General features: G+C 48.1%; 1 protein-coding gene across 2 annotated transcripts; it reads right to left on the bottom strand.

Moving 5' to 3' along the window:
- Positions 1 to 4,169: 4,169 nt before the first annotated feature.
- LOC130385385 (ETS translocation variant 5-like) lies at positions 4,170 to 14,977 on the bottom strand. Of its 2 annotated transcripts, none has more exons than XM_056593878.1 (13): positions 14,881 to 14,977; positions 13,538 to 13,670; positions 13,247 to 13,334; positions 12,683 to 12,730; positions 12,454 to 12,501; positions 9,843 to 9,954; positions 9,370 to 9,675; positions 8,682 to 8,971; positions 7,929 to 7,994; positions 7,746 to 7,823; positions 7,149 to 7,318; positions 5,648 to 5,749; positions 4,170 to 5,131 (listed from the first exon to the last, which is right to left on the bottom strand). In XM_056593878.1, exons 2-13 carry the CDS (start codon positions 13,583 to 13,585, stop codon positions 4,886 to 4,888), a joined length of 1,602 nt encoding a protein of 533 aa, XP_056449853.1. In that variant the 5' UTR covers positions 13,586 to 13,670; positions 14,881 to 14,977; the 3' UTR covers positions 4,170 to 4,885. The 2 variants fall into 2 exon arrangements, with proteins under 2 accessions (XP_056449853.1, XP_056449852.1); XM_056593877.1 differs by having other exon boundaries at positions 14,858 to 14,977.
- Positions 14,978 to 15,713: the final 736 nt, after the last annotated feature.

Raw genomic sequence — 15,713 nt, forward strand, 5'->3', positions numbered from 1 at the left:
TAACTTATAAAAAATAAAAATAATTGCGCCATCAAAAGACAAGGACGTGTTCGTCAATAGGAAGAAAGTGCATTCCATCAACACGCAGGTTGTTTTTGATGCAAATTTTAACATAGCCTACTGGATGTTGTTGCAAAGTGGCCTGGATCTTCAGCTACCCATGATTCGCGCATTTTAATGGTGAGCGGTCTGAGGCAGCTTTTTGAGATGTAGGAGTTGGGTGTCACTTGCTGGGTGACAGTGACTATCCATGCAAGACGTGGCTCTAGACACCCTACCTTAATCCACAACCGGGAGCACAGTTAAAGTGTAACATGTAAGTGATTACGCAGATTACGCTTAGTCCTATGCGTTAAACACATCGTATTGGCTCTTTGCGAGCACACAAACATACACGAAATGTTGTGGAGAGAGGAATTGGGCAGATGAAACGTCGGTTTCATGTCCTCCACGGCGAAATACGCCTCACCCCAGAGAGGGCAAGCACAGTAATCACTGTATGTGCCATTCTACACAACCTTTGCAAGCGGAGGAACATTCCACAGCCAGACGATGATGATGATGATGATGATGATGATGAGTGGAACCGAGTGGACTGGCATTTAGGGATCACTTTGAAAACACATTTTAGGTAAACACCTTGGCACAAATCAGTCAACACTTGGGTAGTTCGTAACATTTATTTTCTTTTAGATTTTACGTATTTTTATTGTTTGCTTTCTCTCTCTCTTGAACGTGCAGGCTACAACGTCATTATCGTGGTCTGCACAAAATTGTCATCATGCGTGTATTCTGCTAACTGCACTATAACTACTTAATAGGAATTCATTTCTAGCCTAGGCTATTTCCTTGTTTTTCGGTGATTCAGTGGGCTCGTCTGAACAACCAATCACCGAACTGACCGCTTCTAAACTCGTGCACGAGAATTGACGTAATCCATAACAACGGTGCGTCACTCTTAGTTCACTCTTTGTGATTTATCCTTGGTAAGAGTAGGTCTCAGCGGCTTTGTGAATAACTTTTAAGAAAAAACTCCTACGTAAAATGTTTTAGCGCGAGTTAGGAGCACTCCTAGCGGTAAGATAAAATGCTTTGTGAATACGGCCCCAGATCTTAAATACATTGCACTTTCAATTTTACTTACTAAAAAGCCTTTTTAACTTTCAATTTATTTTTCTCTTAAATACATTGCACTTTCTATTTTACTCATTTATTGCATATGTTTTCTTTTACTTATCTATTATTTTATTTTATTGTATGACAATGTTTATATGTGAAGCACTTTGAGTCTGCCTTGTGTATGAAAAGTGCTGTATAAATAAAGTTGCCTTGCCTTGCCTTGCCTTCTTGTTAAGAAGCTAGAATTGACAGATCTCTGCATCACAGATGTGTATGAAGAAGTTAAACAATTCAAAATGAAGATGCTCCAGAGGAAACAAGACAGTTTTTTTGGATTCCAGGGGCCGTATTCACAAAGGATCTTAGGGCTAAAAGTAGGTCCTAACTGGCGAATTTAGGAGTAACTCCTAAAAATAATGGGCGTGTCACTCTTAAATTTAGGACTCCTAACTTTTTTCACTAAGAGCAATTCACAAAGTATTTTAGGACTAAAAGTAGCACCTAAGTCTAGGAGAGCTTAAAAGTCCTCAAGAGGACTCCTAACTCAGTAAGACCTATTCACAAAGAATCTTAAAATGCCTGCGAGACGAAATGTTAGGGTATTCAACTTATTGTGGAGTTAATGCGCGATGCAATAACATCCCCGACTAACAGGAATAATCCGATTAGGTCCCGAAATAAAATGTTATAAAAATTATAAGTTATAAAAAAATATATATAACTTATAAAAAATAAAAATAATTGCGCCATCAAAAGACAAGGACGTGTTCGTCAATAGGAAAGAAAGTGCATTCCATCAACACGCAGGTTGTTTTTGATGCAAATTTTAACATAGCCTACTGGATGTTGTTGCAAGTGGCCTGGATCTTCAGCTACCCATGATTCGCGCATTTTAATGGTGAGCGGTCTGAGGCAGCTTTTTGAGATGTAGGAGTTGGGTGTCACTTGCTGGGTGACAGTGACTATCCATGCAATGATGATGATGATGATGATGGCGATCAACATTACAAGGAATTTGGCCGTGTGGAACCGAGTGGACTGGCATTTAGGGATCACTTTGAAAACACATTTTAGGTAAACACCTTGGCACAAATCAGTCAACACTTGGGTAGTTCGTAACATTTATTTTCTTTTAGATTTTACGTATTTTTATTGTTTGCTTTCTCTCTCTCTTGAACGTGCAGGCTACAACGTCATTATCGTGGTCTGCACAAAATTGTCATCATGCGTGTATTCTGCTAACTGCACTATAACTACTTAATAGGAATTCATTTCTAGCCTAGGCTATTTCCTTGTTTTTCGGTGATTCAGTGGGCTCGTCTGAACAACCAATCACCGAACTGACCGCTTCTAAACTCGTGCACGAGAATTGACGTAATCCATAACAACGGTGCGTCACTCTTAGTTCACTCTTTGTGATTTATCCTTGGTAAGAGTAGGTCTCAGCGGCTTTGTGAATAACTTTTAAGAAAAAACTCCTACGTAAAATGTTTTAGCGCGAGTTAGGAGCACTCCTAGCGGTAAGATAAAATGCTTTGTGAATACGGCCCCAGACCAAGAGGCTGATGGAGAAACAGTTGCCAGCACAGAGGTCCAAGATACAACAAGACTTTGTGAAGCTTTATGACTCTAATGTAATGGTGAAACTGAAACCAATTGGCCTGTATGATGAGCTCTCCTTTCCTGACCTGGAGCAGATGGTGGCTGCACTAAAACTGACAGACAGAATCAATATGGATCAGCTGTATGAAGAGTTCTGTGCTAGCCGTGAGGATATACAGAAAGCTACAAAAGATACGACAAAATCCACCCGTGAGAAATGGGTGGCAATGTTCCAACATGTGGGAAAAGACAACATGACCAACCTGTTCAAAATTGTCTCATTTGTGCTCAGTGTGCCAGGCTCAAATGCCTTTGTAGAGAGGATCTTCTCACTGATGGCTAATAAATGGTCAGACTCAAGAAACAGATGCAGCACAGAGCTGATCAAAAACGTCTTGTAAGGCCAATCCCACACACACCTGGTGGTATAATATGTCCCCTTTAAGCCATTGTTTTGCTTCAGCAGAAGACAATGTTATTCTAACCATCACAAAATGTTGTTCATGTCGGCTACACACTGCAGAATGTGACGTCAGTAGATGCCAATTAGCAGGTTAAGCCAATCATGATGCACCAATTAATACCACAAGAGCCAACTCACTTAAAATAGATCATATAATAATGTACAGACACTGTATTGATTGAAAATATTTCAAACATGTACAGAAGATATCTAGACAAATAATATAATAGGTAATAGCATAATATCCGATTCACATAACGCATACTCCAAACTCTGTTTGAATTAAAAGTTTATTGTATACAGGAAAAATTGCAGAAATTACAGAAGGCACAAATATTATCGTATTAAACATCTCTGTTCCCGAGTCGTTTGGTGCTACGTCATCCCACAGCGGGAATCGAATGGTACACACGTCAACATATTATGACTAAATATGCACCACCGCCACCGTCCAGGCGGGGCGCAGTGGAGTCCGCTCTCTGATTCTAGACATAAAACCATGGAAATAAAACCTTGCAGCTGCTTAAATTGCAGAACATTCCCCGCCTTTCCCCGCCCCTCCAAAAAAATATATTTGGCTATATTTGGATTTCATTCTCCATACATCGAAGCTCATAACAACCTATACAAAATATATATATATATATATATATATTTGGGTACAATGCCATTGCGGGGTTATTGGTAATAAAGTCAGTCGGAATTATACAGAAGGACAGTTTGTAGTAAAGTCACGAGAAAAATACCTTTTTTGATTTTAGTGCCATAGATGCTTTTTAAGCCAAAGGGGGAAACAACCACAAAAAGTGTTTCAACAAAAAGTGTTTCAATATACAACTCGGTAGAAAGACGACAGAATCCACAAACTGATCCCTTATTTGTATTTTTTTTCGCTTTTTTTTTCAACTGCGTTACAAAAATACAATTCAATCACTTTGAGTTGACGACATGAAGGCTATCGTGGTCTGGATCGGGGGGGGGGGGGGGGGGGGGAGACGATATATCTCAGGGTTCAGATCCCAGAGCATGTGGATGTGGGAGGTGGAAGTCTACTAATATCATGGGTTAATAATACGACCACTGCCCAAAGCATGTGTATTCAACCTGCTATCCAACGATTACCACGTGGGTTAATCGGCGGGTGAATGCCTGAATATGTGTATGAATGGGTGAACGTATGTATGAATGGGTGAACGTGTGTATGATGGGTGAACGTGCGTGTGAATGGGTGAACATGTGTATGAATGAGTGACTGGTGTATGAATGGGTGAACGTGTGTGTGAACCGTGTGGGAGGGGCCTGTGGGAGCGTGTGGGAGGGGCCTGTGGATGACCACCTGGAGAGCGTGATTGGAGGGACGTAAGCGAGGGAGGCGGAGTCCAAGCCCTGTGTGAGCGCGTCCCGTCTCCATAGCGACCCATAGTCCTGAGTTTACATTACAACCCCCCCCCCCCCCCGGGGCTGAGGCCCCGCCCACTGACATCACGGTATTCCCATCTCCGCTTTTTCCGATAGAAGTGGACTCCGACATCGTGGGCTGACCCTAAGTAGCGAGGCCGGCTACACTGCTTAGGCTGCTCCCAGGGGTCCCAGTGTCGGGGGAGGGGGGGGGGGTCCGAGGACACTGGGGTACAGTTTCTATACAGCCCCCCCCCTCCATCTCCCCCTCAGTGCTGGGCGCGAGGGGGAGAGAAGGAGGGGCTAATAGGGGTAGCTGTCGGGGAACGCCAGCCCCCCCTGCGCCCCCCCATCTGGGTAGGGCGTGGCCTCCTCGTAGCGGCCCCCCGCTGCGAGGCAGGGGTCCTCGTCCCCGGCGGGGGCCGGGGGGGGGTGCAGGGGGGCGTCGGCCTCCCCCTTGAGGCTGGGCCGCTGGTTGTCGGGGAAGGCCATGGAGAAGAGGGCCTCGGGGTTACACACAAACTTGTAGACGTACCTCTCGCCCGCCACCTGCCGGGAGCCAATCGGGAGAGAGAGAGGGGGTTAGCGGGGGTGGGGCCAAGGTTGTTGACGGTCCTATAGCGTCTCAAGATGGCCGACGGGGGAGTTATAACCTCCTGACCTTTGACCTGCCGCTGATTTGGAGGTCGATGCGAAGCAGAGTGACGTCGTCAGAGTAAGCTTGCACGATATCGGAAAAATAATTTAATCACGATTAATAGCGATTAATCATGACGATAATACGATTAATCGCGATTAAATATTTGAATCGCTTGAAAGCCCTAATATATATATATACGTTTTTTCAGTCCAGGTGTACGAGCATCGTGATTCAGATACAAAGACAATATATATCGTACAGCCCTACCCCAGTGTATGCTGACGACATTATGCTACATGGGTTAACCCCCGGTTGACCTTTAACCCTGTCAGGCGGTGCTGCCTGCGTCGGTTCAGGTCGGAGCGCCGGGAGCGGAGGGGGACGGAGCCAGGAGGAGGAGGGGTAGGAACGCGACGTGCCTTTACCTTCTGCATGATGCCCTTCTCGTAGTAGTAGCGCAGCGAGCGGCTGAGCTTGTCGTAGTTCATGGCGGGGCGGTTCTTCTGCATGCCCCAGCGCCGCGCCACCTGGGGGGAGGAACCACAGCGAGCGCGGGGGGTGAGGATGGAGGTCTGAGGACGGGGGGGGGGGGGCTGGTGGTCCGGGGGGTGAGGACGGAGGTCTGAGGACGGGGGGGGGCTGGTGGTCCTGGGGGTGAGGACGGAGGTCTGAGGACGGGGGGGGGCTGGTGGTCCTGGGGGTGAGGACAGAGGTCTGAGGACGGGGGGGGGGGGCTGGTGGTCCTGGGGGTGAGGACGGAGGTCTGAGGACGGGGGGGGGCTGGTGGTCCTGGGGGTGAGGACGGAGGTCTGAGGACGGGGGGGGGCTGGTGGTCCTGGGGGTGAGGACGGAGGTCTGAGGACGGGGGGGGGCTGGTGGTCCTGGGGGTGAGGACGGAGGTCTGAGGACGGGGGGGGGCTGGTGGTCCTGGGGGTGAGGACGGAGGTCTGAGGACACGGGGGGGCTGGTGGTCCTGGGGGTGAGGACGGAGGTCTGAGGACGGGGGGGGGCTGGTGGTCCTGGGGGTGAGGACGGAGGTCTGAGGAGGGGGGGGGGGGCTGGTGGTCCTGGGGGTGAGGACGGAGGTCTGAGGACGGGGGGGGGCTGGTGGTCCTGGGGGTGAGGACGGAGGTCTGAGGACGGGGGGGGGCTGGTGGTCCTGGGGGTGAGGACGGAGGTCTGAGGACGCGGGGGGGCTGGTGGTCCTGGGGGTGAGGACGGAGGTCTGAGGAGGGGGGGGGGGCTGGTGGTCCTGGGGGTGAGGACGGAGGTCTGAGGACGGGGGGGGGCTGGTGGTCCTGGGGGTGAGGACGGAGGTCTGAGGACGGGGGGGGGGGGGGCTGGTGGTCCTGGGGGTGAGGACGGAGGTCTGGGGACGGGGGGGGGCTGGTGGTCCTGGGGGTGGTTACTGGAAGCCTTTAAAACACTAAAGTTCCCTTAAATGACCACACATTGTGGTTAAGGGATGTATGTTTGTACGTCCTGTCACTAAGTGTAAGGGATCCCCTGTCTAAGCACCAGGTACGGTGATGAACTCACCGCTTTATTTCAGCTAACTATGGGATCACTAGCTAACTATGGGTAAACAGCTAGCTATGGGTTAACCAACTAACTATGGGTTCACTAGCTAACTATGGGTAAACAGCTAGCTATGGGATCACTAGTTAACTATGGGTTAACCAGCTAACTATGGGTAAACAGCTAACCATGGGATCACTAGCTAACTATGGATAAACAGCTAGCTATGGGTTCACTAGCTAACTATGGGTAAACAGCTAACTATGGGTTCACTAGTTAACTATGGGTTAACCAGCTAACTATGGGATCACTAGCTAACTATGGGTAAACAGCTAGCTATGGGTTCACTAGTTAACTATGGGTTAACCAGCTAACTAGGGGAGGATCGGTCATGTTTTTGGCGCTCACCTCCTCGGGCTCGATGAGCTTGAACTCCATGTTCCTTCCGGTCCAAGCGATGAAGTGGGCGTTTCCCGGGTTGTCCAATAGGGTGACCAGGAACTGCCAGAGCTGCAGGGAGCCCCGCCTCTGGAAGGGCGGGCCCTCGCCGAAGGCCATCACTTCCTGTTTCACCTTGCCTGGTTTGGGGAGGAGGGACTTTGGAGTAAGAGGGGGCGGGTGCACAGAGCCTGGGCAGGACTACAAACTACGGAAAGGGGCGGAGCTATTGTGGGCTTCCTGTTTTGTCACTGAGTTATTCTACCTAAGTGAGTGGAGGAAGTTTTCAGAAAAGGATTAAGTGTATTTCCACTGTAGTTGTCGGCCTATATACTGTGCCTTGAGATTTTTGATATTAATCTCAAGTCTGATTTGTGAATGTACATTCAAACACATTCACAAATCTCTCTCTCTCTCTCTCTCTCTGTCTCTGTCTCTCTGTCTCTGTCTCTCTCTCTCTCTCACTGTCTCAGTGTCTCTCTCACTGTCTCAGTGTCTCTCTCTCTCTCTCTCTCTCTCTCTCTCTCTCTCTCTCTCTCTCTCTCTCGTCAACATTGATTCGTTTACCTTCCAGTCGGTCGGGGACCACACAGGCGTCGTCGTAGCCGTACAGGTTGGCCTCTCCGTCGTAGGCAAAGCGGGAAGCTACGGGAGTTAAACACAACATTTTAACAGGGGGGTTAGGAAGGGTTACAGGGAACCATGATGTGGAGTCGTTTCCCGGTTCGATGCCGGAGCAGAGCGACTCACAGGCGCTTTTACTTTGGTAGAACGACGCCCGCGACTTTCCGAAGGACGAGTGGCAGTTCTGGGCGTCTAAGAACACAGAATTAAGAGATGGTTTAAAGGCTGTAAGTCACTTGTAAGTCCCTAATCCGAGTCACACCCAAAGTGTCAATTGCAGAGTCAATTGCAGACTTTAAGTGGTTAAAAGGCGCTGTAAGTCTCTTTAAAGTCACTTGTAAGTGTCTTGTAAGTGTCTTGTAAGTCACTCACCCAAGTCCCTTTACAGCCTTTAAGCGTTTCGAAGGGTGGAGGTGTCTTGTAAGTCACTTGTAAGTCTCTTATGTAAGTCAGTTGTAATTCACTTGTAAGTCACTTGTAAGTCTCTTATGTAAGTCGGTTGTAATTAACTTGTAAGTCACTCACCCGAGTCCAACCCAAAGCCCTTTACAGCCTTTAAGCGTTTCAAAGGGTGGAGGTGTCTTGTAAGTCACTTGTAAGTCTCTTATGTAAGTCGGTTGTAATTCACTTGTAAGTCACTCACCCGAGTCCAACCCAAAGCCCTTTACAGCCTTTAAGCGTTTCAAAGGGTGGAGGTGTCTTGTAAGTCACTTGTAAGTCTCTTATGTAAGTCTGTTGTAATTCACTTGCAAGTCACTCACCCGAGTCCAACCCAAAGCCCTTTACAGCCTTTAAGCGTTTCAAAGGGTGGAGGTGTCTTGTAAGTCACTTGTAAGTCTCTTATGTAAGTCGGTTGTAATTCACTTGTAAGTCACTCACCCGAGTCGAACCCAAAGTCGCGCGGCTCCTGCTTGATGGAGCGGGGGTGAAAGGCCCCCGGCCCCTGCTGCTGCTCGTTGCCGGGGTAATGGGGGTCCACCCTCTCCTGCTTGAACCCCCGCTGGGGGGGCGGGGCCACCGGCTCGGAGAGGTGGCGCTGGTAGAGGGGCCGTCCGTCACAGGGTGGCGGGCCCCGCTGCTGCCCGGGGGCGGGGGGGTACGGCGCCCGGGGAGCGCGGCCGTCCCGGGGGGGGGCGTAGGGGAGGGGCTCCGAGTGCTGCCGCTGGAACCTGTAGGAGGAAGGGGAGGAGTTAACACGGGAGGAAGGAAGGGGAGGAGTTAACACGGGAGGAAGGAAGGGGAGGAGTTAACACGGGAGGAGGAAGGGGAGGAGTTAACACGGGAGGTGGAAGGGGAGGAGTTAACACATGAGGGGGAAGGGGAGGAGTTAAAACGGGAGGAAGGAAGGGGAGGAGTTAAAACGGGAGGGGGAAGGGAGGAGTTAACACGGGAGGAGGAAGGGGAGGAGTTAACACGGAAGGAGGAAGGGGAGGAGTTAAAACGGGAGGGGGAAGGGGAGGAGTTAACACGGGAGGAGGAAGGGGAGGAGTTAAAACGGGAGGAGGAAGGGGAGGAGTTAAAACGGGAGGAGGAAGGGGAGGAGTTAAACGGGAGGCTGCCGACTCACCTCTGGTCTGACTGGAAGCCGTCCTCAGGGCCGCAGAGAAGTGGGCGGGGCATGGCAAAGCGCTGGCTCTGATTGGCCGTCTGGAGCGCGTGGTGGTGTTGCTGCTGGTGGTGCTGGTGAGGCGGGTGGAGGTGCTGGTGGGAGGGGCCAGGGGAAGGGGCGTGGCCCGGGGCACAGCCCCGATTAAACGGCGGGCCCTGCCGCTGTAAGGGGCGTGGCGAGGCAGTGGAGTGGGTGGAGCCACATGGCAAGGGAGAGTCCGGAGGATGTGCGGGTTCGAGTCCCGCTGGTTTGCTTTCGTAGGCACTGAGCAAAAAGGTGGGAAGGTGAGGGTGACGAGAGAGAGAGAGAGAGAGAGAGAGAGAGAGAGAGAGAGAGAGAGAGAGAGAGAGAGAGAGAGAGAGAGAGAGAGAGACAGAGACAGAGAGAGAGAGAGAGAGAGAGAGCGACTATATCAGAGAGTTGTTGTGTACCTGTGACTGTAGGTGGGGCCCCTGCCCGGGGGGGCGTGGCCACAGGGGGGCGGCTCCTCACCGGACTCCGCCTCTCTCTTCACCTTGCTCAGCGGTGGACCGTGGAACATCACTGAGGGCACAATGAGGCATCGTCATTGGCTGAGGGGGCAGAGGGGCTCACGTGACACTGATCGGCCAATAGGAAGCCGTTTCGATTAAAATGTGTTTCTTCAAGTAAATGTACGCCACTTAGCAATGTATATGTACTTCACATTGCGTAGCATCTTATCCTAGCATGGCGTAGCACCTTATCCTAGCTATCTGTGTTGTGTACGGGGAATGGGTTAACCTAGTGATTGTTAGTGCTTGGTTCTATGAACATCCTCACTGTACCCACAGAGATATAGTGTTGTTTTTCTTTCTTCTGACAAATGGACTTATTGTAAGACGCTGTCCGTCAGCCAATGAAAGCACACCAACAGATGAGTCTTTGTCAACCTGACAGTGAATGGGGGGTTGGGGGGGGTTGCAATTCGAATTGCAACCTCACTCACCCATACAAAGTAAATTATTCATCTTTGTGTATGGCTGTTTGTGATGTTTTGCTGAGTATATCACTGTTTGTGGGGGTTTACCCTAACTACTTGTCTTGCCGGTTATATCGATATTGATTTGATCTTAAAAAAAAAGAATAAACAGTTCTAATTTTCCTGGCATTTTGGCAAAGAAAGGGGTTATCTGAAACCTTATTCTCTTTTGGGTTCCATTGTGACTATTAGTTTGTGTAGTGCTACACTTTAGCTTTACCTGCCTGTCCACCATTCAGTCAGCATTTTTTTTTCCTCCGTTCTCTTTTTAAGATCGGACGAGGTGGGCCCCATACATATCTTCGCCTTGGGCCCCCAATTCGCTAATCCGCCACTGTCAATCACATCCTCGTTCTATAGACAACTTTCTCTCTCACTCCATTGTTACAGGAGGGGGGCGTTCACTAGCGTTTAAAACACGACTGTTCGGTCCGAAAACTGCAATTAACAAGGCCTGGGAGCAGCTGGTTATTTATTTATGTGCGTCATCATTGTTCAGCTGACGCACACACTCTCTCTCTCTCTCTCTCTCTCTCTCTCTCTCTCTCTCTCTCTCTCTCTCTCTCTCTCTCTCTCTCTCTCTCTCTCTCTCTCTCTCTCTCTCTCTCTCTCTCTCTCTCTCTCTCTCTCGTAGGAGGCCTGTAATTGGCTCTGACATCATATCCTGTCGCCGTTAAGCCTCGTTGGTACCGGGGGGGCCGGTGATGGTGGAGCTAACCCAGTCTGGATCTGGGTTGGGTTTAAGGTCAGGGTTGAGTGTTAAGGGTTGAGTGTTAAGGGTTGAGGAGTAGGGGTAGGGTCAGGGTCAAGGGTTAAGTTTAAAGGGTTAAAGGTCCCGTGGCATGCTACTTTATGGATGCTTTAATATAGGTATTAGTGGGCCCCAAACACAGTATTTGGAGACGTTGCCGAAATTCAGCCGTGGTGCAGAGTTACAGCCACTCCGAGCCAGTCGCACATTGAGCTTCCCCAAACGTGCCGTTTCTGTGTCAGTTGCTTTAATGCAAATGAGGAGGAGAGAGGCGGGTCAAGGAGGAGGGTGGGGGTGTGGCCCTGAGCAGCATGCAGCCACGGTACCATGCGTTTTGTTTACAGTGGATGTATCGCAATGGCGAGGCGCACACAGCCTTTAGCCGTGTTCTGTAAATATTCTAGAACACGAACACACTCCTGGAGCTCTACATCTAAATAATATCATATAATACAAAGATATCAGTGACGTGCAGTCAGGCGAGGCATCTGTCATCATGTCATCATGAAAAGCAAAAAAACTAATCATGATCAAATTAAAAAAATAAGAAAATATTAGATATTGGTATTTGTCTACTGATCTGTGGTCAAAGTGTTATTTATGTACCAATAATTCCAATAATTGTCATCATTTTTATTCCTGAGGGGAAATACGCGAGCTGAGGCCTGCTGAGGCAGCGAGCAGTGCTGCCCCACCGAGAATTGCACAATCCCTCACAAACTGGGTAGAGCACATGCGCTCAACACAGTTTGCTTTTTCACCGATGTCACCAATGTAATGTTTGTAGACACCATTATTGTATGATCGCACTTTACTTAAACTAGTTAATGTATTTGATGTTTGTGTGTAACATATTTAGTCTTGCAGCAAGACTAAATATGCTGATCTGACATAAAACCGCGCTGAAAAAGCATGAAAAGAGGCAGCCAGTACCTCTGCCTCACTGAAGGGGGCGTATGCGTGTGCCCACTGTGTTTACAGGATGCTTCTAAATTATTTTAAGCAGTCAAGTGCACTACATCAGTTTGTTTATTTATTTATTATTATTTATTTAAAAAAAAAACATTTCTGACTGCAAACATGGAAGATAATGATTCAATAGCCAAGCTCAGAAATTTCTCAAAACTGGACTTTCAATCAAAAAAAGGTAATAAATGAATGGTAATAAATAAACTTCTAGCTACTGGGGGAGCATCGGTAGGCTAGGGGAACACATATTAATGTTAGAAAACCTTAGAAAGTTACAGTTTCATGACATGGGATCTTTAAGTTAAGTGGTAGGGGGACTCACGGTTATCTGACTGGAAGTCTGGAACATACTGCTCATCTGGGACCTGGGCTGTGGACACAAGAACCAGTTAGAACCAGTTAGTGTGTGTGTGTGTGTGTGTGTGTGTGTGTGTGTGTGTGTGTGTGTGTGTGTGTGTGTGTGTGTGTGTGTGTGTGTGTGTGTGTGTGTGTGTGTGTGTTAATGTGCATTTAAGTGTGTGTGGGGGTTGGGTGTTGCTGTGTGTGCGTACCTTCTGCGATCCACATTTCCTGCAGCTGGCTGAGGTCTTGGAAGAGATCTGAGTGACACACACACACACACACACACACACACACACACACACACACACACACACACACACACACACACACAAGCCGATCAGTGACCAGCGCTCCGTTCGTCTTCTAAGAGACCCTGGCTATGAATCACCCTCACACAAACTGCAGGGTTATGAAACCATGAACACACACTTATTACTTTATTGTGTGTTCCCGGTTTAATATGTAGGTGTGTGTGTGTGTGTGTGTGTGTGTGTGTGTGTGTGTGTGTGTGTGTGTGTGTGTGTGTGTGTGTGTGTGTGTGTGTGTGTGTGTGTGTGTGTGTGTGTGTGTGTGTGTGTGTGTGTGTGATTCTGTGTGATTCTGTGTGATTCTGTGTGTGTGTGTGATTCTATGTGTGTGTGTGGTTTAATAAGGACATCACTTAGCTCCATGCTAACACACAGCTATACTAGCAGAGCATTTTTTCCGTGGTTAACTTTCCTTAGTGACAGTGTCATAGCCCATTAGGTTAATGATTAATTAGAGAGCCAGACCTTCCGTTTCCTGAGCCAGCTCCGTGTCCACGAAGCGTCGCTTCCTGTCGGTCGCCGAGCGGCCGCTAGGGGGCTCCGAGGGGCACTTCTGAAACGCAAAGATATTACATTACAAATGTACAAAATAATAAACCGAACAATAAAATAAAACCTGACGATATAGTACGAGAACGGGGGGGGTGGATTAATGGGGGGTGTAAATTGTTGATTATGAACCCTAACCCTATTAATTATTATTATTAATATTAATAAAGTATTATTATGCCAATAAAATTGTGTGCTGTCACTCACGCTCCGGGGGTCCAGGAACGGAACCTGCTGGTCGTAGAAACCGTCCATCTTGTGGGAGGAGATTCACCTCCTTCTCTCCGAGAAGGCCCAGGTGGGAGAGAGGAGGGGGAGGAGGAGGAGGAGAGACCTCCTTCTGTGAACACATTAGGTGACTATTAGGGCTTCGCTTTGTTGAGTTTTGTGTGTGTGTATGCGTGCGTGTGTGCGTGCGTGCGTGCGTGCGTGCGTGCGTGCGTGCGTGTGTGTGTGTGTGTGTGTGCTTGTTTGTGTTTGAATGCGGCTGTGTGTGAGTGTATTTAGTATTTTCCTTATTACTTTGTAACACACTTCACAGTATAGGTTTGCCTTTCCATATCTCATACGGATCTTGGGGGCGGAAGGACATTTTAACAAGTTGAATTTCTGCAGCAAAGTTTATTATTAAAGTCTCAATCAGATAAATCGGAGCAGTGATGGTTTTAATTCGCGCAGGACAGCCAACCATCAGGGTAAGGTTGGCTGTCACTGACACCGAATCAACTTAAACGCATCCCCGCAACACGACGGAGACCCAATAGCATCTCGCCCCCCCCCCCCCCAACACACACACACACACACACACACACACACACACACACACACACACACACACACACACACACACACACACACACACACACACACACACACACACACATTGCTCTGAGCTCCGCCTCACTGGCATCAAACTCAACCCGGCTACTCACCGGAAAAACACTTTTTTTTAAAGGCTGCAATCCACGCGTAAAAACAACACAGAACCCGTAAGGAAGCAGCCTGCGTCTGATTGGTCCACAGACAGGAATGCACGCACCCGTCTTTAGTCGGGACGTCCCGCATTGAATAAACAACTCATCGAACTATCATCATCTTTTTATTTTAATGAAAAGTTTCCGAAACACCGCAACTCGACTCCACCACCCCCCCCCCCCTCTCTCTCCCTCACTCCCTCTCTCTACCTCCCCTCCCCCCCTCCCTCCCTCGGACCCGTGCCAAGTCCACCCTCGCTTTGTGAATGAACTGCAACCCGACACCCCCGCGGTGGGGGGTGGGGGGCCGGTTCCTCACCCATTCATAAAATAAGACTCGGGACTCGAATACATCACCGTGCACGAGACGGGGAGGCGATCACAACAACTACACAAAAACAACAGCAACGAACTGTTTTGGTCTCTGCGTGTAAAGGTCTGGTGGCTTTCATTCGCGTAAAATGGCGTTCGAGTTTGAAGTTTCGCCCATTGCGCGATAAATCAGCGCACGTCCACTCGTGCAAAATAAACGTTAAAATACACCATATTATACCTTACGACGTGGTAATAACGCACATCTGGAGTAGAAACGTCCGCAGGACTCACGGTTGCGAGTTTGGATCCACGTAGCACGTAATTCCCTCTCTGCGCTCCTCGGTCAGTACACGGCTGTGGTTTTTTTTTCTCAATGGAGCACTGCGTCATCGATCCTGGAGTGCGAGCCGCTGATTGGCTACGGCGCAACGCCAGTCAAACCCTGGTGCCAATCCCGTGGGCGGACAGCCCTTGTCGACCTCGGTCTATTTTTTATGAATGGTCACGTTTCATTCATGTTATTTTGGACCGCGTTCTCTTAAAGGGGCCGATACAAACACGTCAACAGAGGATCTTTGTCAACAACAGCAACCACAAAACAACATTACAAGTTATCACGATAACAACGAATTAACTTGGTGTATGATTTAATCAAGATAATTCGTACAAATGATTTTATCCTTGTCCATCAACCATCATGCTTTTTTATTTTAATTAATTAATATTAATAATAATAATAATGCATTTAAATTGTTATAACTGTGGAGAGAGAGTTAGGCTATTTTAATGAGTGAATTGAATATTTCTAATATAAGTGAACGTGTTACAATTCATGAATTAGATGTTAGTCAAACTCAAAGTCTGCTTTATTATAAATTTGAAGGGATACAGATGAATCAAAATTGCGTTAATCTCCGACCCATCGTGCAATAAGAACAGAGGGATAAAATAAGATAAGTCATACTTGCAAGAAATAAATTCCAAAAGTGCAAAGAAAGCAAAACTAAAATACAAATAATGTAAATAAATGGAAATGTGCAATATGAGGAGCATATTTTGCAATATGTACAAAAATAACTGTTTAGTGATAATAT

The sequence above is a fragment of the Gadus chalcogrammus genome, chromosome 7 (assembly GCF_026213295.1).
Source record: "Gadus chalcogrammus isolate NIFS_2021 chromosome 7, NIFS_Gcha_1.0, whole genome shotgun sequence".
Classification (NCBI taxonomy): Eukaryota; Metazoa; Chordata; class Actinopteri; order Gadiformes; family Gadidae; genus Gadus; species Gadus chalcogrammus.

What these genes read in the sequence shown, in the direction of transcription:
- LOC130385385 (XM_056593878.1), bottom strand. Translation starts at nt 13,585, where the DNA reads ATGGACGGTTTCTACGACCAGCAGGTTCCGTTCCTGGACCCCCGGAGC. An exon ending in GCTGGCTCAGGAAACGGAAG is followed by an intron (nt 12,731 to 13,246) that starts GTCTGGCTCTCT and finishes TGTGTCACTCAG; the next exon opens with ATCTCTTCCAAGACCTCAGC. An exon ending in AGACTTCCAGTCAGATAACC is followed by an intron (nt 9,955 to 12,453) that starts GTGAGTCCCCCT and finishes TTGTGCCCTCAG; the next exon opens with TGATGTTCCACGGTCCACCG.